At 40.7% G+C, this 23818-nt stretch overlaps 1 protein-coding gene across 1 annotated transcript in view; it reads left to right on the top strand.

The window, feature by feature from the left end:
• The window catches only part of gstcd (glutathione S-transferase, C-terminal domain containing), a 98418-nt gene extending 79591 nt beyond the window's left edge, over positions 1-18827 (top strand). The window contains exons 8-11 of the mRNA XM_037674876.1: positions 4840-4973; positions 8261-8291; positions 15202-15271; positions 18609-18827. Of these exons, the coding sequence (XP_037530804.1) occupies positions 4840-4973; positions 8261-8291; positions 15202-15271; positions 18609-18799 (426 nt within the window). The 3' untranslated portion in view covers positions 18800-18827. The remainder of the gene's footprint in view (positions 1-4839; positions 4974-8260; positions 8292-15201; positions 15272-18608) is intronic.
• Positions 18828-23818: the final 4991 nt, after the last annotated feature.

Below are 23818 nucleotides of genomic sequence, written 5' to 3'. Positions count from 1 at the left end.
CTCAGCCGTCTGAGGAAGTAGAGTCTCTGATGAGCTTTCTTGATCAGGCTGGTGGTGTTGTTGCTCCAGCTGAGGTTGTCATTCATGTGTACACCCAAGTACTTGTAGCTGGAGACCACTTCCACCGCAGATCCTCTTATGTTCAGGGGGGTGTAGGTGTTTTTGTTCTTGATTTCTTGATACCTGGAGAACTTTGATCGAAGATAATATTTCTGGCTTGTTTTTAAAGTTTGGGAACAACGAGTCAGCTGCTTCAATGATTTACTCTTTCCCCATATCTACATCTTAAAGACTTTTTCTGCTCAACAATTATTAAAGTGACTCACCCGCACTGATGCTTCAGCATCTGCCGGTCAGCTGTAAGAAAAACGACTGCTGTCCGGATAACTGGGATTTTAGTTCCTTCACCTTTTTCTTTATCGGCTCGCTTTTCAGAAGGAAGTCAGTGCCGTGGTTTTTATGGATAGTCCAAAAATGCTGCTCCGGTACACTTGCAGATGAGGCAAATGCACTTCGAATATGACAATTCTGTATGGAAATGGTAGGTTTTTTGCTTCTTACTTGGTCCAGCTCCCCCACTCATTTTACACAGTTTCTGGTGTTTAGATTAAAAGAAATAAACTGGAGGCTATTACTAGAAACATTACTAAACAGGTCTCACTTGTAAATGAATATTTGAGGCTCAGTGTGATTTATCTGTTTAAATAAAGGTTGAATGAATGAAAAAACTAGCTCGGTTGTTTGCGCATGCGTGGTGACCTATGCGTCAGAAAAGGTCCGGTCTGAGATTGGCTAACCTGGATGTCAATCAAGTGACAAACTGCATAGTAAGGATGGATTGATAGGTTGATGTCTATTAAAAAAAAAAGAAAAAAGTCTGATGTCATGTGATCTACTCAAATTGCCTTCGCGATTGACCGGTAGATCGCGATCGATGTATTGGGTACCCCTGCTCTAAATCCATGTAATCATTGCACTTTATTCTAGTTTGATTTATGGCAACACTTGCATTTATAAACAATGAGAAATGGATATTGTGCCATTTCTAGACTGAACTTTTATTTATTTACCCTTTATTTATACCGGAAAGTCTCACTGAGTCACTAGAACTTATTTTCAAGAGAGACCTGTTTTGGGAGCAAATGGTGGGGGTTAAGGGTCTTGTTCAAGGGCCCAGAGTGGGGAAAATGAGGGTGGAGGCAGGTGTGGGTGTTTCACCTTTTCCACCCACATTTTGATGTTGTCAGTCCAGGGAGTTGAACCTGCAACTGTCCGATCACTGGCCCATCTTCTCTAACATCTGCACCACCACTCCCCTACAACTTAATCCTGCCCAGACTCTTCAGACTCCACTGCAACATTTTAAATTTGCAGCAATTTCTGCAGAAGCATGCAATGATTAGTTGTCAGGCAGACATTTCACACCATCTCAGGCCCACACGGTCAAAAGAGGAGCATGATTATGTCAAAAAGTGTGAATAATGAAGCCTCGTTATTTCTGTGATGTGATTATTGGGGGAAAGAGTGACAAAGAGGCACTTTTTTGCTTGAGAAAAAATGGATTAATAAAGAATTTACTTCTACGTGCACGTTTATGGTTAGTGCATATTAATGGACTTCCACTGCTAGGCTCAGCTGAGATGAAGGTTAGCAGAATATATTAATATATAGAATATTGTTTTACTGAAAAGTTTTTTAATGAGTCTCTCTATTATGTATTTTTAATCAGAACATAACTGACTATAGCTTTGCTTCAACATAATAGCTTTTAGGAAGCAACAAAACTACAGTTTAGAAGGCAGACATGCTTTATACATCAAATTAATACAGTAATTATCCAAACAGGATTCTTCTTGTGTGTATTTATCTCACTTAAATGGTTTGGTGTAATTCACGGCTGAAGGTTATAAAATCTAATGCAAATTTAAGCCCCATGACTAAAGTACAACATTAATTATTGGGGTAGATGGTGGTTAATTGATGTTAATTTTGCAGATTTATGTTTATGGTTCATTAATAACTTCATATTTAAATCAAAGCACAGTTTGCTGTAGAGGAATGTTTTTTGGCTGGGGTGACTGAGATAGAAAACACAACAAGCTAAGTTCCTTATAATAAAGTCCAGTGTATTGTCTGCATTGGGAAATGTCTTTAGTTCACATGTTTATCAATTGTGATCAACCAAAGGAAGCTGTCTCCTTTGTTCAATTCTTAAGTTATGTACATTAAAACAGACATCTAAAAAAGCTGGAAAGAAAATGGCGCTCCACTAATGTAGAGACATTTTAATTAACTTGGAGACATAGTCTGCTAACGTATAGAAGAGTCCTCTGTAAAGCTAGAACTGTATATTGTATTATTCATCAATAGATTCTTTTCAGTTAGAGAGAAAATTCAAACCATCCTTCCTACTATTGCCTCTGATTCCCTGTCAGATGAAGCAGCTTTAGAAATGTCACTAGAAGACATTGACATCCCTGTCCCACAGGGAAGACTGGAGCCGCAGACATCCAGTGGCCCCCTACAGTAGTTAAAGTTATTAAACAGCACGGGATAAATTTTCATTGTTATGCTGATGATACTCAGTTATATCTTGATGCATGCTCAATAATCCAGGTAGAAAAATCTAAAAAAGTTAAATCTGGTCCTCTGGACATTCAAAAAACTATTTATATTTGCTATTTATAAGACTGAGCTGAATACAGCACCTCAGACTGAAGAAGTTTTTTCAAATGAAAGATTAAACATTTCTACAATTTTATTTTTATTTTTTTAATGTCCAGAAGACCAGATTTAACTTTTTTAGATGCCCAGTTATATTTGGCCATGAAGCCCAGTGAATCCAGTCATTTACTTAGATTACAAGCATGTCTTACAGACATAAAAACCTGGATGACCCTTCATTTTGTGCTTTTAAACTGTGGCAAGACAGAGGTTGTTGTTTTTGGACCTGAGCATCTTAGGAGTAAACATTGCAGCTTTTCACATCCAATAGATGGCATTAATTTGACCTCCAGTTCTAATGTTAAAAACCTTGTTGTTATTTTTGATCAGGATATGTATTTTAACCCCCATAATAAAAAAAGTTACTATGCCTACTTTCCTTCACATGCATAATATCACTAAAGTTAGAAACATCTTGTCCAGAAATGATGCAGGAAAACTGGTCCATGCATTCATCACGTGTAGACGGGACTATTGCAATTAATTGTTTATTATCTGGGTGACCAAAACATCTTTAAAAAGTCTTAAGTTGATCCAAAATGCAGCTGCCAAAGTTTTAATGAGAGTTGGTAGAGGAGATCATCTCTCTCCAGTTTTATCTTCTCTCCATTTGCTCCTTGTCAAATCCAGAACAGAATTCAAAATCTTACTTCTAACATACAAAGCTCTCAACAACCTAGCTCCATCCTATATTTAAGATCCTACTGTTCCATATTTTCCAGAGCACTTCACTCTCAGACTACAGGTTTACTTGTGGTTCCTAGAGTTTCCAAAAGTAGAATGGGAGGCAGATCTTTCAGTTTCCAGGCTCCTCTCTTGTGGAACCAACTTCCAGTTTCTGTCCGTGAGGCTGACACATTGTTCAGTTTTCAGACTGGGCTTAAGACTTTCCTTTGTCATAAATCCTATAGTTAGGCTTGGCTTGGGTTTCCTGACCTATCCCTTAGTTATATACTATAAGCTTAGACTGCTGGAGGACAAATTGACCAAATTTCCTCACTCAGCTGCTGTCTTTGCTTGCTCTACTCTACCTGTTTAAATAGAGTTTTTCCTTTCCACTGTCTCCTTTGTGTTTGCTCAGGATGGGACACTGTGACGAAGTGAAGATTCAACACAACCTGCTGCTTCCTTAGATAGATAACTTTCACTAATTTCCTTTTTATAATGTTTATGAATGTGTTTGTACAGTGCCCTGAGACGACTTTTGTTTTGACTTGGCTCTATAGAAATAAACTGAATTGAATTGTTATAATGTTTGCTCCTCTGGGCCTCCATAGCTCAATGTTCCCTTTGTGAGCGTGGCGCTTCTTTAAACAGATTCCCGAGTACAGTGTGTGAAAATGATCCGTTCACAAATTCAACTTTAAAGAGCCTTTAGGAAATGTATTTCTGTGTAGACACATCAGAGAGCTCAGGAGAGGATTTAGCCATGCAGCTCACAGCGTTGTGGAGCTGCAGACTGGAGCTTCAGTCCTGACCAGCTGTGAACTTCTGCTGTCAAGGCAGCATGCAGCCCATTCAGACACTCAGACGCCCTGTGACAACTTCTTGGAAAACACGAGAAGAATAAAGTAGTAGCTGCTGGAATCAAAATGAGGGGCTTCTTTTCAGAGAGCCTCAGAGTAGCTATTGTCATATCAAAGTGTCAGTGAAGCATTCGCTTTCAACCGTTTACAGACTCTGTTTATTCACTGTTCACCAGAGTGGAAATCATCTGTAATCACTCTTCCTGTAGGTTTTCATCATTATCTGTAGCAGATATTCCTGACAAAAACAGACAGACAGGATTAGAGTTGGGGTCTTTCATTCACAGTAGATCCCCAGACTCACTAATGTGTCAGCAGATGTTGACCACCACGTTACCTACTCCATGGGATTCCTCATGCGTTCGTGCCGCTGCTCCCGAAACACCAATGCATTTTATTTGCTCTACTAGTCTGCACTTTGAGAGAAAAGAAGTGTTTTAATTACAGGAGCCATTTGAAGAATCAATGAGACATTGTGCAGGCTTTCAGCTCAATAGTGGAGTCTTGTGTTTTAAGTAAACCAGAATATTCTGATTTTGTTGGTTAAATGAAGCCATTTGTGGGTTTGTGTGTGCCTGCTTTCACCCAGGTTGCCCTCCATGCGTGTGGCGTTGCTACAGACATGGTTTTGGAGCACTGCATCCAGGCCGGGGCCACCTTTGTCGTCAGTCCTTGTTGCTACGGCTTCATCCAGAATGCCGTCAAGTTCTCCTTCCCTAAGAGGTTTGTACCCACATCCTGCACCTCCCTCCAAGTGTCTCCTCCTTGGGCTTCCACTCAGTAAAATGTTTTTTTTGTTTTTTTCTTGTTGTTAGCTTCCTGTCAGATTAATGTGGCAATGCTTGCTTCTCCTCTCCCCCATCTTTTTTTTTCTTACCCTTTTCGTTTTATAGCCTCAGCTTTCCATCACACTCGCTCTCTATTTTTTTCCCTTCACACACAGATAATATGTCTTGTCGCTGCTTTTTGTGCAGCTCCTGTCTCTTATCAGCACCACTGACAATTTGAGGCAGCAGTGTCACATCACCTCCGCAGCGGGGTCCGTCCCTCACGTTTTCAGTCATGCTGTCAGCACCAGGGGAAGGGGCTTCCCAGTGCTGAGGCAGTTAGGACTAGAGTATAAATAGACCAGCATGAAAATCTGCTTGAAAGAACAGAAATAAATTAGTCTTGTGGGTGGTTTACCGCAAAGAGAACCGTAAATAATCAAAAGAATCACAATGATCGTGCAGTTTAAACGATGCTGTTTGAATAGAGGCGCATGTGACAGAATGCACAAGGCAGTAAAAAGTTTTTTTTTTGGCTGTACTGTTAATTAGTGTTGATCTGTTGCTAATTCTGTAATAGCCATGGAATGGTAATGCTGTAGACAGCTGCAGAAACAACTTTCTGTGAGCGACTGGCTCATCACAAAGCTGTTGTGCTGATTTAATTCAGTGATATTCAATGTGACAATACGTTCGTGTCACCATGTTAAAAAGAATGACGCTGTGTGCAATGTTTTTAGTTTTCATGTCGTCTATAGTCTGTTCAGTATCCAGTGTACTTCTCCACAAGCAATCTGAACTATAATTCGCACAGTTTTAGCCAATTTAATGGTTTTAGTACCAGCTCACCTCTCCTCGTTGGCCCTTTTCATGCAGGCCTGTTGTCGCAGCTCGTGTCCTGTATAAAAACAACTGAGGCCGAGTGTGAGGCCGAAGTTGACCCGCAATTGATGCTCCTGAGCCAGTAACACAGGTAGTCACAGAGTCAAGTTGGGGAGTAAGTGTAAAATGGGGGACATTGCATACAGTTGTCAGTTGTAACCAACGCACTGCTGTTACTGTTTGTGTGTTGTGTTTAGGCAGAAATTGTTGTTGGATATGGACCTCATGTTCGTGCTGTTGTTCGACATATTGTTTTTGTACTATTAGTGCTTAGCACATTTTTAGTCTAACGTTTTTCTTAGTTCGTATCTTAGATCTTATTACTGTTTTCCTTTTACATTTTATACTTTTGTTGGACGTCACTGGGACCCTGTGTACACAATTTCATTCCACCTCATGTACGACGTGGTGGATGACGAATAAAGAAACTTTGACTTTGATCTGCTCAACTGGTTCATGTAGGAACAACCAGGCGGTTCCAAAAGGGGCCCAGCTGTCCTCTCATGTCATGGAGCCAATTTGAAAAGGGCTTTTGTCTCCAGCCACACTTGCTGTAAAGTTTTAGTCATTGTAGTTTGTTAAACAATCTGTGATTCCAAGTTTTATTATTTAATTTTTTTAAGGATAGAACCAGGTTGAGTCCTCTGGACAGATTCTTCTTTGTTGAACAAAGATAAATCTGTCCAGAGGACCTGACTCAATCTGGTTCTTTTCATCTTCTTGGATTATTGAGCAGGCATCAGGTCATTTTTTAAGATGGTTGCTGTGTAGTTGATTTGCACAGTTACTAGTTGCATGTTTTCACCATGCGCTCCAAAGTTCCTGCTTCCTCCTTCAGAACAAAATTACACCATTTTGGTTGAATTGGCAGCTCCAAATATTCCTCCTCAGCAGGAGTCAGGCTCTGTGACTTGGTGGTTCTGTTGAAGATTGTCCCACTTCTTACCCAGTGTGAGTTTAGGATGTGATTCAGCTTCATTTGAATTTTAAAACAATCAAGCGAGGATGTATTAAAGATGCCTTACTCGTTATTTCTAGTGACAATTGTGACGGTTTCTCAAAAAAGGAGGTGGATTTGTACTTATTTCTTACAAGTGCAGTGATTGACTGTTACTAATTAGGAATTGTTTGCTGATGTCAGTGAACGAAGACAGACAGACACTGACTACATGAAGCCGACTTGATTCTTCGCGCTTCAGACTCCTCGTACAATTGAAAAATGACAGAAAATGATTTTACAGCTTAAATAAACAAGAAAAGCTGTGCGTCTACGGGGCAGTATGATTGAAGAATGTCCCCACCTGACATGTCAGCCGTGACACTTTAAGTATTTTTTGCCCAAGGTCACGCTCCAGGTACTCGTGTGGACATTCTGCAGGTGTCGACATTCCAAGCAGTTGGCGAGTTTTAATGAGCTGTGAAGCTCAACTGCCCGGTTCATGAACGCCTCAGATGTTCGTGTTGAATGTCCTGCTTCTCTCCCTGTGGCCTGGCTGGCTCCTGACATGCCTCCTGTTGAGCTTTAATTAATCATTAACCAAACTGGGTTACATTTGTCAAAACAAACACTTTGTTCCCATGTCAGGGCAAATAACCAAGATGCACGTTTCTCAAACAGGAAGTGGTTAATTTTCAGGGATTGCTTGTGTTTTTGTTTTGTTTTGGAACATTTTTTTTTAATATTCATAGTTTATTTGTAGAGACCTTTTTTTTTTTTTTTTTTTTTCTAGAGACATCTCCCACACACAACCCCCCTTGGCCTGACCAAAAAGAGTTCACTCAGTGCATGCACACATATATCTTCTACAGTTTTAGATTGCAGAGATAAATGAGAGGGGAATAAAACATCTTTTTGTGGTTAAGGTCTTACAGTATTCATGGTTGTCTGAAAGAACAAACTCTAAAACTCCCACAAGCACAACTGTGGCTTCAGGTTTGTGGACGCCAACAAATAAAAGTATTTAATTGAATGGGATGTTCAGGATTGTTGTGGATTTTAAGGCGCACATGAAGTTTAGAGTATTAGCCTCCTTTTTTTATCTTAATGTTTAATTTAGATCATGCTGCATTCACTGACCCATTCGTGGGATAATAGTGCTTTTTTGTTCTGGTGTTTGCTTTGCTATTAGAAGAAAAGTTTTCTTAGCAGTTATAGTTAACTCGGTAAAGAACTGTGCTATTTAAGCTCTACTTGTCCGTTTCTAATACTTCATAATCTATTTTTTTTATCTGATCCTGTTTTTAGTTTGTTTTAGTAACTTAAGTTTTTTTTTTATTTTATTTCTCAGTACAGTGTAGGTATAAATACTTTTGAGTGCTTCGTGGCTGCGCTTCTTGTATTCATGTTTTCTGTTTTTACAGCAAAAAGTTCCAGGATGCGCTGTCATATAAGGTAAGGTTGTAAATGTTACTTCATAAATATAATAATTCATTTTAGCAGGCGCATTAAACTGAAGCGTTCTGATTGTTTATCTGCACATCATCAACAAAGCCTTGATGGTTTTCTGTAAAATATCTTCATCGTTACAGGTTGTATGTGTGTTTTCTCAGTTTTCCTCTTTGTGAAGATGCCTCATATTAAATGCAGTATAACTAAATCAGAGGCAGTGAATTGGAAAGTTTTAGTTTGCCATGCCGGAGCGAAATCTCAATGGCTCGTGGAAAAGTGAGCACATTCTCACACCACAGCTGGTAAACACAGACAAGAAAGACTCGAACAAATGTGAAACAAGCAAACAGAGGGCTAGCTTGGGTTGCACACTTTTTTTTCTAAATCTATTATTAATTTAGTAATTAAGAACAATTTCTGGTTTCATGGAAGTCACTATTTTATCTAAAAGCCAATATTAAAAATGTTTTGTTGCTTAAATATTTAGCAAGGCACTGATCTAGTTGAGTGTTCAGCTTCAGTTTGAAGCTTTATTTTCTTTATTCTGTTAGACACTAAAGTTTCACGCTGTAGCAGCAAGCTGCTAGATTTACATTAGTTCAGGTATAATTGGACTAATCAGTTTATCTTGAAATCTCCATAAGTTGGACTTTGCAACAACCAGCTCAACCTTTGAGAATTAAACCCACAACCTTTTTAAAAATCAGACAATAACACATAATTAATGAGAGTTTTACACAAACCGCTGTCCTGAGAACAAACACTCTTCAGGACTTTACAAGGGAGCATTCTCAGCCTGCAGCCTCAGCACAGACAGATCGCTGCTCACTGGGAGGGCCCATCCCAACATGATGTATGGGCGCTGTCGGAGCCCCCGGGGGTAATCTGTGCAGAGTAGCTACAGGTCCTAACCATAGCAACGTCAAGTTGACGTGTCACAACACTGGACCAATTCCTTTCTTTTGTGCAGGGCAGCAATCAGATTTTACAAGGCTCGGGTGACTCAGAACATATCAGATTTACAGGACACGTGTACTGGAATACTGGGTTGGGATTTCCATTTAAATATATGTGCAAAAGTCTGGTCCGCAAACATTAAGGAACATTTGAACATGAAGACATGCAGCAAGAGAATTCTTTAATCTTTGTAGACCAGCGAAGACGTTATCCGTCACCTTAAACCCGAGCTCTGAAGTCCAACGTCTGGTCCTGCTAAGAGCCCTGCTCCTACACCGTGGCCCTTAACAGGGACCATCATCAGGTTTGTAAACAGATTATTTCCAGTTTGTTGGTGGGCAGAGAGCGAACAGCCCACAATGGATGAGATGATAAAGTAAAGAGCTGGCCCATTTTCAGCTGGTTTAGGACAATCATGCTAGGAAGTTTAGCCCCGAGGCAAGTGAGCGATATGTGGTCGAGCTGTTTTGTAATTTCAGCCAAAACACGTTACCCAATCTGTGCACACCAAGAAGTGTAGACATCTTGGTGTGCACATCTAAACCTGGATTACATTGATGTTTGGGAGTATCTGGTTGAATCTCTAGGTTTGTTCCCCAACAGGCTGATTTTCTGTTTTCTTCTTTAGTTAAAACAGGTTACACATATTAAACTTGCTTTAGTTTCTTTATTTCAGTATCCGTTCAGACCGGCGTGTATCGAGGATAATGTGAGCTGTATACAGGAGACAAATCACAGAATTTTATATGGCCAAAAAAGAAAAATCAAATTTACGCCACAGACACGGCCCCCATTCTTCACAGTCCAGCCAGTCCTGTTGAAAGCAGACTCTCCTTTCGTTTATCTGGGTTGTTTAGGCTCCGTATATGGCACCAGGAAGTTATGCTCCTCTTTCCCCACCTATTTAGGAATCCAACCTCACCACAGGTGACGTTAAAATGTTTGAAGAAGCATGTCACTGATGTAAAGTGAAAGCTGCATGTATTTCTGCCCACCAGTGAAGGTTAGAATCAGAAGGTCAGTGATCTTCTGTTCAGTCTCACAAGCACGTTGGGTTTAAAACATTTCTCTTTGGGGAACTGTTTTATCTTCAGTCATATCCAACGTTGTTATTCAAACTAAATGACAGGTCAGTATGCTCCTGTATATAACACTAGTCATCTAGTGCACAACAAATGTTTTTTATGAACTTTTAGGAGGTCCAACAATGATACAAAGCTTCATACATCTGAATATATACAAAACTCTACATAATTATTGTTGTTGTGACAACAGATTATTTTAATTAGGAGAAAAAAAGCACCAATATTGTTGTTGTTTTGGGGGGATAACTGACATTGGTGCCAAATATTAAACATTGGAATTTAATAAACTACAGACCCTTTCCAAAAAAATTAGAATATCATGGAAAAGTTGTTTAACTTTCATAATTCCATTCAAAAAGTTAATCTTTAATAGATGATAGATTCAGGGCCCACAATTTAAACGATTTCAAGTATTTGTTTATTTTTACATAATTTGGGCTTCCAGCTCATGAAACCCACGAAAACATGATTAAAAGAAAATAGAATACTGTGGAGACAACAGCCCACACTACTTCTCAGTTTTTGCAGAAAATATGAAGGAAAGTAGGATCACAACAAATCAATCAAAATATGGTACATTCAAAACAGTATGTCAGTCTTTAATACTTGGTTGGGAATCCCTTTGCCTTAATTACTGCCTCGATGCGACGTGGCTTTGAGTCAATCAGTCTGTGGCATTAACTGGGAGTTATGGAAGCCCAGATTTCCTTGATGCTGTCAGCTCTTCTTTGTTGTTGGGTCTGGTGCTCCTCATTTTCCTCTTAACAAGACCCCATAGATTCTCAATGGGGTTTAGGTCCGGTGAGTTGTCTGGCCAGTCAAGCACTGTGGCATGGACATCAAACCAGGTTCTGGTGCTTCTGGCGGCATGGGCAGGGGCCAGGTCCTGCTGGAAGATGAAATCTGCATTTCCATACAGATTCTCCGCAGAAGGAATCATGAAGTCCTCTAAAACATTCTGGTAGACTGTTGTGGTGACCTTGGATTTAAGAAAGCAGAGTTTACCAACACCTGCACCGGACATTGCACCTCAAATCATGACTGACTGGATATTTCACATGGACCTCAAGCAGTATGGGCTCTGTTCCTCACCCTTCTTCCTCCAAACCCTTGGACCTTGATTTCTGAATGAAAGGCACACTTTACGTTCAACGGAAAAGAGTTGGCTCAGGTTCAGAAGTGGCTTGACTTGAGGAACCCGACAGTTGTAGCCCATCTCCAGGATGCGTCTGAATGTGGTGGTTTTTGAAGCTGTGACTCCCGCCTCATCCCACTTTTTCTGGATCTCTGCCAGATTCTGGAATCTTCTCTGTTTGATAATCTGCTGAAGCCCACGGTCATTTATTTTGCTAGTTTATCTTCTCATGCCACATTTTGCCCTTCCACTAGACTTTCCATTGATATGCTTAGACACAGCACTCTGTAAACAACCAGCCTCCTTAGCTATGAACTTGAACTTGAACCTATGGAGGGTATCGATGATGGTCTTCTGGCCAGTTATGTCTGCAGTCTTCCGCATATTGAACCGAACTGAGACAATTGAACCAAATTGAAGCAATTTAATGACACCTGGGGAAATCTGTGCAGGTGCTTAAGTTTAGTAGATGATTAGTGTGTCACACTCAGTTTAAATCATTCATGCCCTGCAAAATTTGGGCTGATGTCTTCACAGTATTCTAATTTTTTGAAATCCTGTTTTCATGTCTCATGAGCTGGAAGCCCAAATTATGTAAAAATAAATACTTGAAATAGTTTAAATTGTGGGCCCTGAACCTATCGTCTATTAAAGATTAACTTTTTAAATGGAATTATGGAAGTTAAACAACTTTTCCATGATATTCTAATTTTTTGGAAAAGGTCTGTGTATATACAATACAATTACTTTAATATGCAAGTGCAGCTTCTGTCCCTTTGTTTGAAGTGTGCTAAAGGACCGACTGAAACCACACACACACACACGCACACATTATAAAAAAAGATTTGGTAGCTCGATTCTTCTTGTGTCAACATGTACATGAAGAAATAGGTGGATGGAGTTAGATGGGGCTCAGCCTTAATCATCTTTCTTCCTTTGATTTTGTTTTCATTTGTTCTTTATTTAGGCTTTCTTTAGAAAACCTGTTTTTTTTTTCTGTGTTTTTCTCCAAGACAACACTTGCAGAACCAAAAACTGCAGTGCATAGTTTAAGCCCAAACCATAACTGTCCTTCTGGAGCAATAGTAGTTAAACTAAATGACAGCACGCTGACAAATGGTGCTGGAATAAAGAGTTAATGGTCTGAGGTATTGGTGCTTAACGTTAAGGAGCTGCTCTGTAGCCTTGCATTCAGCGTTGACCCAGTGGTGTGAAAAACGGCATCAATTAAAGCAGAGGCAGGTTTAGAGATGACATACGGCTCTCTCGACTCACTTGTTACGTGAGCCATAACAAGGCAAAAGCAGAATAGGAAAGCTTGTCCTTTGTCTGGACATAAATTACCTGAGTTCATGTGGCCTGTGGGTGGAGCTGACAAGAATGTTCTACATACTTCATCCTGGTAACAGCGGCTGCATTCATTTTCTATGTGCCGTGTATTTTTGACAAAAATACAAATGAGAAAAATGTCACTAAAACTAATTACAGGCAAACGAGCAACTGCAACTTGGATTTCTGTCACAAGATGTAATGGCATCTAATGTGAGAAGGCAGGCAGTGAGCAACCACAGGAGGCTCGTTAGAGAGTCTGGCTGTTAGTGTTGATGCCAGAAGTTTGGATGCACAACCAACTTTGTTTTGTGTTAAAATAACCATGTCAGTTATGAGACAACAGATTTGATCTCTGTCCTAAACACCCCAGGTATTCCTCCACTGTTAATCCAAACACACCTTTTAATCCCAGCCACATTGTGCATTGTTGCATCTGTATATGTTGGTTTTCCTTATTTTGACTCAGCAGTTACCTGCAAGTCTAATAGGAGGAAATATAGAAATAAAAACTGACTCAAAGGCCTAGTGTTTCCTTGGAGGAATTACCTGCTGGAGTTTCTGTGTTAAATTAGAATTAGTGTATCTGCTTCAGTGCCTCTTTCCTGCGGGGTCTCACAGGGCTCGATTCTTGGACCCCTTCTGTTTCCACTCTATCTGCTCCCTTTGGGGTCTATCCTGAGGAAACATGATATTTCATTGTTAGGCTGATTGTCAGATTTATCTTCCATTGAAACCTAATAGTTCTTATTCCATTCACCCTCTGTTACAATGTCTTGATGACATCAAGGCATGGATGGCTTCAATTTTTTAAAAAGTTTTAATGATCAGAAGACTGAGGTCATTGTGTTTAGCCCTAGCTCTACTGCTGTCTCTGATCCTGTAAACCTTGACTCTCTGGAGCCATATCGTAAGCAGTCTGTTAATCTTGGGATGGTTTTAGACTCTGACTTTAAGTTTAATAAACAAATTAACTCTGTTCTGCAGAAAAGCTTCTTCCAGTTAAGGCAGATAGCTAATCTTAAGTCCATGTTGACCACGTCTGACCTTGAAAAACTAGTCCATGGCTTTATTATTATTATTATTCCTCCCACAATCCAAAAACATGCACGTTGGGCTATCTTCAGGCCCAGGCCTCCCTTGCAAAAGAGATCTGTGTCTCAGTGGGATTTGCCTGATTAAATAAAGGTTAATGAATAAATAAATTACTACCTGACTAGACTACTGTAACACACATTATGTTGGGGTCAGTCAGGTCCCCATTTCATGTCTCCAGCTCGTCCAAATGCTGCAGCTGAACTATTAACAGAATCTTGTAGGTTTGATCATATTACACCAGTTTTGTCCTCCCTTCACTGGCTCCCTGTACATGCATCAACATTTATTTTAAAATTCTCCTGCTATCCTTTAAGTGCATAAATGACGTTGCACCCTCATCTCTCTGAGCTACTGGAACCATATGTTCCTTCTCGGGCCCTGAGATCATCTGATCAGCTGCTTTTGGCTGTTCCAAAAACCAGATTGAAGCTCAGAGGAGATGGGACTTTTTCAGTCGTGGGCCCCAAACTTTGGTACAATCTGCCCTCCAACATTAGACAGACCACGTCTCTTCTTGTTTTTAAATCTCTGCTAAATACCCACCAGTTTTCCCTGACTTTTAATACAGTATGATTCGATTTTGGTGTTTTATTGTTCTGTGCTTTTATGTTTTATTTTGATGCTTTTAATTGATTTTTCAGTACTATCATTTTTTTCCCCATTAAATTACTCCCATTTATTTTTATTGTTAAGCACTTTGGTAACAGCTGCTGTTTTAAATGTGCTTTATAAATAACGTTGACTTGACTTGCTCCCACAAGAGAGTTGTAGCTGCTTTGCTTAAAAATAACATACATAATCTCGTGATTTGTTAGTGCTTGAAATATAGCCATTTTGTGTTGCTACAGTTAGTTAGGTGTGGCAGCCATCTTTAATGAGTTTATCAGTTGTAGCTATGCATTCATTGATTACTTTCTGAGGGTTTCATTAAAACCTGTCCACTTGATGTGAATCGTAAAAAACCTTCTCAGATAGTGAAGTCTGGAACGTCAAACTGCAGCGCTCCATCAGCCAGAAGAGACATTTTATGTTGTATATTATTTATAGTATTGAATTCCTGGTGAAAAAAACTCAGCCATGTCATCTGCTGGTAATGATTTCCTGCCTTTTCCTCCATGCTTGCTGAAAGCAGCTGCATGGTTGGACACAAAAACAAGCAGATGTAGAAAAAATGGACGAATACATGAGCAGAAGTGTACCCTGCTTTGTATGAGTTCAGTCTCTGGTGTTTTGGTTTGAAATTGAACATGTAACATTCTTGTGTTTGTTGCCAGTTTCAATAAAATGTTTTTGTTTGTCAACTTTCCAGGAGCACATGATCCTCTGTCGTTTTGCAGATCAAACTGCTGTCCAGCTCCCGCCTGACAGGCGCCACATCGGTACGACTTCAATCTCCTTCCTAAAGTAGTCGTATACAGTCCTGAGCTCATTGAACTGTGGAAAGTACTTAGACACTGGAGTTTAAGTTAGCATTACCATTACCTTGACAGATCCATCCATCCATCCATCCATTATCTTGAGCTCAAAGCTGATATGGTAGTAGCTGAGTGTTATCCTCATCACATACTACAAGCACCGACGGATCACATGGGATCTGTTTCTTTTTTTAATTTTGCATGCAGTGTGATAAAAAAAACAAGTGTTTATTCTGTATTTCTGGCCTTATGCTGGAGCTTCACACACACACACGTTCAAGCTGCTGTTTTACACACTGTGTTATGTTACATTATTATTGTTTAGCGTATATCTTAGATCCTTATATACTGTTTCTTTTTGTTATACTTTTGCTATTTTTGGGTGTAACTGGAACCTTGAGTACACAATTTTGTTCCACCTCATGTACCGCATGTGATGCAAATGACAAAGTCTCCTTGAAGCTTGAACACACATTAGCGTAGGAGGACATAGAAGCCACTGACTTCAAAACTCGACAGCTCCTCACAATGCATGGAGGTTTTCATCTCAAGTCCAGCACCCTGAGACTATACACTGAGAGACAGGAGGGAGGCAGCTAGTCTTCTGCCTCCCTCCTGTCTCTCAGGGTGCCGAGTGTCCGAGCCACTATACAGGATGAAACAACTAAGAACCTGGAGTATATCAGGAGGAAAGCCCCTGATGATGAACAGGTAAGTGAATGTCTCAGGCAGCAGCAGAGACCCAGTGTGGAAGAGATGGAACAAGAGGAGCCATGATGGAAAAATAAGCCCCTGCACATCATGCACCACATGGACAGATCCTCCAAGTACCTTTTGGTGCTTGCCAGGCCAGCACTGTCAATAAGAATTTATTTTTAGTGTCTGGTTAAATAAAGGTGAAATGAAAATATTGATGAAATGGCTGATATCAACAAATCTTACCTATTCAATTTACCTTCTGTTGTCATTGCACTGAAGAACGGCACAACGAAACGTACTGGCAACATTCCAGTAGCAGCACCATTCCCTCTTTGTGTTTGGAGTTAAAACTTTTACATCTTCAGTGAACAGTTGGTAGATCAGAGTTTGAATAAAGAGCTTCTGCATCCAAGCTCTACTGTGCAGTGTTCCATCTAGTGGAGAGCTCTCTTCACCCTGATAGCTCTTCAGTTTATCAGAAAAAAGCTCCCTGAAGCCTCATCAGACTGAAGACTTTTTATGTGTACCTGACGGCACCAGTCTCTCTGGTGTATTCCTCTATCCACTAACAGATCTCTTCAGATCTTTCACACTAACGCTGTTTTTACAAGCTTCCCTCTCTTCTCTCCTGAGACTTTACCCATCAGGAAATGGCAGATCAGCACTTGCATTCAGCGTGGTTACAATCAGCTACCAAAATGCTACATGGCGCATTCATTAGTGTTGAGAAAAGTTTTATTTTATATGAAAATTCAAGTACTGTTGTGGAAATCAGCAGGGAGAGTTCACGTCAGAGGGATAAACTACAAAGCAGGTTCAACAAAGCTGGGCTTTTTATCTTAGCTTGCTAACATACATATGAGAACAGCGTTGTTGATGGTTATTTTTATATTGTTCTTTGTCAGGCCGGCTGGGTGATGGTCTGGAATAAGCATAAGTGCTAAGGCTAAGCCCCCAGTTCACCACCGATTACGTTTCCAATCGTTTTTCCTCGCTCGGTGACACACCCCCTGAGAAGCAGACCCTGGTCAGTGGCAGTTCCATAGTTCAAAACGTGTCTTTAGTGACTCCAGCGACCATAGTTAAATGCAATCCAGGGGCCAGATTGGGCGACAGTCCTACATGAAACTGCTGGCTGAGGCTAAATACAGTAAGACTGTTATTCACGTCGGCCGTAATGACACACGGTTAGATCACTAAAATTAATGTTGCTTCGATGTATAACTTTTCAAAATGCATGTCGATCTCAGTAGTTTTGTTCTGCTCCTCTCCCCTACCTGACCAGTGATGACAAGTGATGACTGTCCAGGTGGTGTCCTGAAAACAATGCGGGCTACATAGATAGGGCCTGTCATTCTGTGTTTGTTTCTCCTTCCTGTTCCTCTCAAACCCCAGCCGGTCGAAGCAGATGGCTGCTTGTCCTGAGCCTGGTTCTGCTGGAGGGTTCTTCCTGTTAAGAGGGAGTTTTTCCTTTCCACTGTCTCCTCTGTGTTTGCTCAGGATGGGAAACTGTGATGAAGTAAAGATCCAACACAATCTGCTGGTTTCTTTAGATAGATAACTTTTACTAATTTGCTTTTTTAACGTATGTGAATGATTTTGTACAGTGCCCTGAGAGGACTTCTGTTGTGACTTGGGGCTATAGAAATAAACTGAACTGATTTTTTCCATAAATACTGTATTGCTTTTAAATTGTTCCAGTATTGAATATTTGATCTTCCTGTCTGACAGGATATAAAAAGGTTGTTTTACTCTGATTTCCTGGTGGATATGTTATCAGGAGATGAATCAGGGAACAAGAGGTCTTTCTTACAGTTTATCTTGAATTATTGAAAAGAACTGACTCCAGACCAGGTTTTGAGTTTAACCATTTGATGGTAGCTGCTAAACACGTACAGTAGTCCCTTGCTACTTCACAGTTCGTTTATCGCAGATTCGCTCTATCGCGGTTTTATAAATTAAGATTTGACTCGACACGTAATTGGCTGACTGATGGATGAGCCGCACAATCGGCATTGAATTTTTATGTAAAATTAATCATTTTAAATTATTCAGCACCTTCTGCACCTTTGTGCAGCCCAGAGCTGCAGAAAAAGCTTCCTCCTGCACTTCTGTGCAGCCCGTACTGCTGCAGGATAAACTTCCTCCTGCAGCTGACCAGCTGATCTGCGTGCAGAGCAGAGAAGTGGGCGTGGCTGAGAGCAACAGAGGTAGAGCTGAAATCATGACATTCTGTGCTCTTTTAGAGCGTTTAGAGTTTAGAAATATTGTTTAGAATATTGCAAGAGTGTGGGAAGGGTTTAAAACATGTTATTATCTATATATATATATATAAATACTAAAATAAATTACTACTTGCTACTTGTACTACTATTCCTACTTTGTGGTTTTTCACTTATCGCGGGGCTTCAGGGTGCAGATCCCCCGCGATAAACGAGGGACTACTGTATTCACTTAATTTTGTATTTGTTTTTTTTTTTACTTCACACTAAAATATTTACATCTTAATATTAGTTAGGAATTTAAAAAGTGTATTTTACGTTATTTTATCCATCAACGAAAATGAAAACATGATGATTTTAATGTTTTTCTTTGCCTGCAGGTAAACAGTGTATGGGCTTGGTAGACCTGGATCGATCGTGGGCAGCAGAGGCTCATGGGTACTCTGTGCAGGTGATGACCATGGAGCCTGAAAGCTGTTCGCCTAAGAACAACATGTTGGTGGGAAGGCCGCCACCGGTGACTACACAGGAAGTCTGTGACGGCCAACTGGAAGCAGGGCTGCAGGATTAGGACTGTGGGAGCACAGCTGAACGTTGTCCCAAGAATCAGAGTTGGCTCAAGCACCAAAGCTGCGTTTCCTTCTGACTCAATCATCACTTGGTTTTTACGTTTCCCCTACATTTTTTATTAGGTATGCATGTGCAGATTTGGTTTAAATATAAAATAATAAAAAATGGCCACTGCGTTTGTAAAATAAACATAATCCCCCCTCAATTCTTTTTTTTTTTTTGTTTGTAGAGCAAACTGAAACTGCTAAACTGTGATTTTATATTTTCCAACATCTGACTGAGAGTGCTCCTCCTCTCCTCAGATAAATCCCTTCAGTCGTTGCTGCTTGGTTTTAATAAAAGAGCTGAAGTCTTTCACCAACTTGCAGGGTGATGCTCGTGTCTTTGCCTTCAGTGTTTGTTCAAGCTGTCCGTGTGCACACGCAGCAGGAGTCTCACACCCACTTCACTAATGAAGTGCACCGTACGTCCACATTTGCAAAGAAAATGCCCTTCAGAGAAGGCGCTCATCAGTCAGCTCCGTCTGATTACTGAAGGAGATCCAGAGCTCGGAAACTCATCTGCGCCTACAGATGAGATGTGGAATGGCCTTCGCCTCATCTCGCCTCCACTTCTGTGTGTTCTGATGAAAGTCTGAACCGGAAAGTTGTCCACTGAGGGGGAAATAAGATTGATACTCCCATCACATCAGGTAAAAAAGAAGACTTTTCCTGCAGATTATTTCTTGTGAACAGGCTACACATTCAGTCATAAATTCAACAGCCATGAATATTTTACAACTCTGCCAAGAAGGTCAGTGTGCCTGATTAGGTGCGTGGTTCAGATCCCAATCGCTGAGCATTACACGCCGCTGCTTTTCCACTTTGTTGACAAACTGCTCCTTAACATCTCATTCCTGCTGGGGACTCTGCTTCTCTCAAAAATAATAATTTTCTGCCACAAAAGTGAGGCAGCTGCAGGAGAAAAGTTAGGAGGCAGCTGAAGAGCCGTCACAGAGGAGATATATGTAGGAAATGTAGGCTTTTTAGACACGACCTCATCTGAATTCAGTCAGCGGAGTCAATCTGTCCTGAGGTGAATGGCCACAAACAGCTCCCTCCAAGGAATGGTCTTCTTTTTTAAAGAGGCGTCTGACGTTTCTGCTTGTGGCTCTGCAGCCAGGATACAGAGGCAGGCGGTTCAGCCTGAAGCCTGCATGAGAAGGAGGATCATTTGAAGCTGGAAAAGGTTGACTTAAAACACAAAGAGCTGGAGTGGATTTATTTCACTTTTTGGGGTTTAGAACAGGGATTTGTGTTTACTGTTTAGTTTTTTTTGCCTAAATGATAAAACTTTTCTTTAATAGTGACTTTCCTCAGAGAGCTTTTACCTGAGTGCTTCATGGTTGTACAAAGAGCTGAAAACATGTTCTGGTCGTGTAGCTCAAAGACAACCAGACATATACCTCCAAGCTGTTGGACGTCCCCTCAGATATTGAACTTGCTTTTTAGATTTACTTCTCAGCTCTGTCAATAAATTGTCTTTTTTTCATTTGCATATTTTCAAATCCTCGGTGCTGACAGTTATTGTTCATATGGTTTGCATTTTTAATCCCATTTAAATTCACACAGTGTTTAGTGAGGTATTTCTGAGTGCTGGAGTTCTGATTTTTACTTTTCTATTATAAGTGCTGCTTCCTGTGAGCTCTCATTAAATCATCCATCCACGCTGGAGTTGTCTCATAGTTCATGAAGAATGCAGAATGTAATTACTCACTTCACACCAGTGCTTCATTAAACTCTAACATAGCCCATATCACACAAATTTAACGCTAGCCTTGGCCTTGAAAGTGGAGGGTGATATGCATTCCTTCAAAGAAAGGTGTCCGTTTTAACATCTCATAGAATCAAGAATTGTGGAGCGGTGTTCTCTTTATGGGTGATTCCTGGTTTTCACTGTACAGGGCAGATGGCAGACTGTGTGTGTGTCAGTGTGTGTGTGAGAAGTTTGCTGATGTCATCACTGTGAATAGAGTAGACCATGGTGGTGGTGGTGTTATGGTACGGGCTGTCGTATGTAATGCACAACGAACACAGGTACATTTTATTGATGACATTTTGAATGCACAGAGATACCATGATGAGATACTGAGGCCCATTTTTCATCCACGATCATCACCTCGTTGCAGCATGATAATGCACAAGCCCGTGTTGCAAGGATCTGTACACAATTCCCTGGGTGCTTACATAGCTGCCCACTGCTCCACATGGGTGTATCTTATGTGTGATGGGTTAAATGTACAGAAGTAATTTTGCCATTGTATGGGAACGACAACACAGCACTTTACAATTCCTGGAAGCTCAAAACATCCCAGTTCTTGCATGGCCAGCATACTCACTGGACATGTCACCCACTGAGCATGTTTGAGATGCTCTGTATCAGCTTATACGACAGCACGTTCCAGTTCCTGAAAATACCCAGCAACTTAACAGCCGTTGAAGAGGAGTGGACCCACACTCCACAGGCCACAATCAACAACCGGATCAACTCTATGAAGGAGATGTGTTGCACTGCAGGAGGCAAATGGTGGACACACCAGATACTGACTGGTTTTCTGACTCCCAGACCTCACCGATACAGTAAAAGAGCACATTTTAGAGTGGCCTTATATTGTGGTCAGCCTAAGGAGCACTTGTGCAATAATCATGCCGTCTAATCAGCACCTTGATGCATCACTTCTGTGAGGTGGATGGATCATCTCACTAACACAGATTTGCACAAATCTGTGAAGAATATTTGAGAGAAAAATGTCTACGCAGTATTTACCTCTGGCTCTGGTGTTGTCTCTAATGAGGCATGATTTGGAAAATCTGCATAACCTGTTCCTCGGTGTGAAATGTAATAAATCGGTGTCATTCTACCACACTGTGACTGATTGACTAATTATAAAAAGCAACATTTCTGTCATCACTTCACGTCGAACCTCTTTGCCACCCAGTAAGTTTATTACCAAACAGGTGACGGGCGTGAAATGCTACGACCAGCGCCATGAATCAAGAGATGACTGAGAACAACCAGCAGCATCAACGCTTCCTCTCTCTCATTTTCTTCTCCAAGAAGAGGCTGTTTGGTTAGTTTGTCATTAATTTCTTCTTCAGGTGGTTCTGCCAAACAGACGTGTGTCCCAACAGAAATGAGAACAGCAGTTCTGAATCTGACAGGAGGTTCAGGATCTGCTGCTGTGCGTTGAGTCAAACCAGAGGTAACCACGCTAACACCTGTCGTTTAAAGGTTTTATGCTGAGCTGGCACCTCCTGTTTATTCAGGTTGTTTCTGATGGATCCATGTGGACAGGAGATAGTTTCTGAAATGTTTATGACGCAACCTGTCTCAAACATGCTCACCATCACCTTGTGCCTGACAAAAACAAACAATATGCAGCTGTTTGGTCCTTCTCACATCCTGACTTCTACTTTGGACATTCTTACCACCTCATGGCATGGCATGGGTATTTCAGCTCGTGCTCATATCATCTACGCATATAGAAGTACCGGACACCCTAGGAAACCCTGCAGTAGGTACAGCATCACAGGATGGTTGTTAGACTCGGCCTCACTCGTTAACAAACAGGACATCATCCTTGTTAATGGAAAAAAAACCCTCATCTAACGATGATGAAGCATTGAGTTCAAGTGTTTCACTTTTTGATTGCTAATGTACGTTCAAATATCAAAATTTCCTACATTTTTAACTGTGATTACTTATTTGATGTTCAAAGGGAAAGCCCAAAGGTCTGTTGTTCCAACCTGAGACTGCAGCGTCCATCTTGGTCCTGCCTCTGTTTGGACTAGCTGCTTGCTCGTCAATATGGTCAGAATTCAACTAATTCTCCAAACAGAGGCCATTTAAAGACCTATCTACAACAGGTCAGATATTTGGCCATTTGCCCCGAACATTTTATGGAACTCCCACATCTAAATTCATTTAACCTTTATTTATACAGGTTAGTCTCATTGAGCCTCTGCGACTCATTTACAAGAGAGACCTGGGTTTTAACAAATGATGACAACAGCAGACAATTATAAAACACAAACAAAGGTTGAGAAGAACAAATAAAATAAAATGGTATTAAAAAATGTAACAAAAACAACTACGTCATAAAATGTTGTAAAATACTAAAATCAGGAACATGTCTGTGTTTTTTGCCATGAACTTAGCAGATGTTTGAAGCCACTTAGAGAGGTCAAGGTCGAGAGCTTCAGGTCTTTTTGTAAGATATTTCAGGAAACGGGAGCGGAGTAGGAGAAGAACATTTTGCCAAATTCAGTCCTCACTGAGGGAACACTGCAGGTAATAATGTCCTGAGAGTGCACGCTGTAGCTGCACTCACACAGAGACATGTAGGAGGAGATGTATGAAGGCAGCAGACCAAGAAGTGATTTAAAGATGAAAATGTACCAGTGAGAGAGTCTACATGAAGTTAATGGTGACCAGTTAACCAGTGAATACTGGGTGCAGTGGTGGGTACGATAATCACAGCCAGTTATGAATCTTAGTGCACCATGATAGACAGCATCCAACATCTGCAGGGTTCTTGTAGGAGCATTCATGTAAATAATGTCACTGTATTCAATGGAGGGAAGGAAAGTTGCAGTTAAGGTGTTTCCTAGTGTTCAGAATTAAACAGGATCTGTTTCTGAAAAAGAAACCCAGCTTAACTTTCAGTTTAGGTTCTCCACATGGAGCTTAAAAGAGCGATGTAAATCGACCAAGATACCCAAATATTTCTAGGAATTGACAAACTCAATAGGGACGCCTTTCCAAGATTGAAGGAAGAACTGCTGGGAAATAAATAGTTGAAACATCCCTTTAAAGTAAAATGACCGCTTCTCTAACTGTTCTTGTTCTGTCCTTCAGCCTCATCAGTGTCCTGAGCAGCTCCTGGGTGGTCCCAGCACCTGCGTGTCTCTGCAGGTTCCGCTCAGTCATTAAAGCCCCCCTTTAAAACTAAAGCACGCGCATAGCCCTCCGTGGCGCCCCC

The sequence above is a fragment of the Nematolebias whitei genome, chromosome 3 (genome assembly GCF_014905685.2).
Source record: "Nematolebias whitei isolate Nwh7 chromosome 3, NemWhi1, whole genome shotgun sequence".
Lineage (NCBI taxonomy): Eukaryota > Metazoa > Chordata > Actinopteri > Cyprinodontiformes > Rivulidae > Nematolebias > Nematolebias whitei.
The sequence above is the reverse complement of the archived record's forward strand: the minus strand, read 5'-3'. Positions and strand labels throughout refer to the sequence as shown.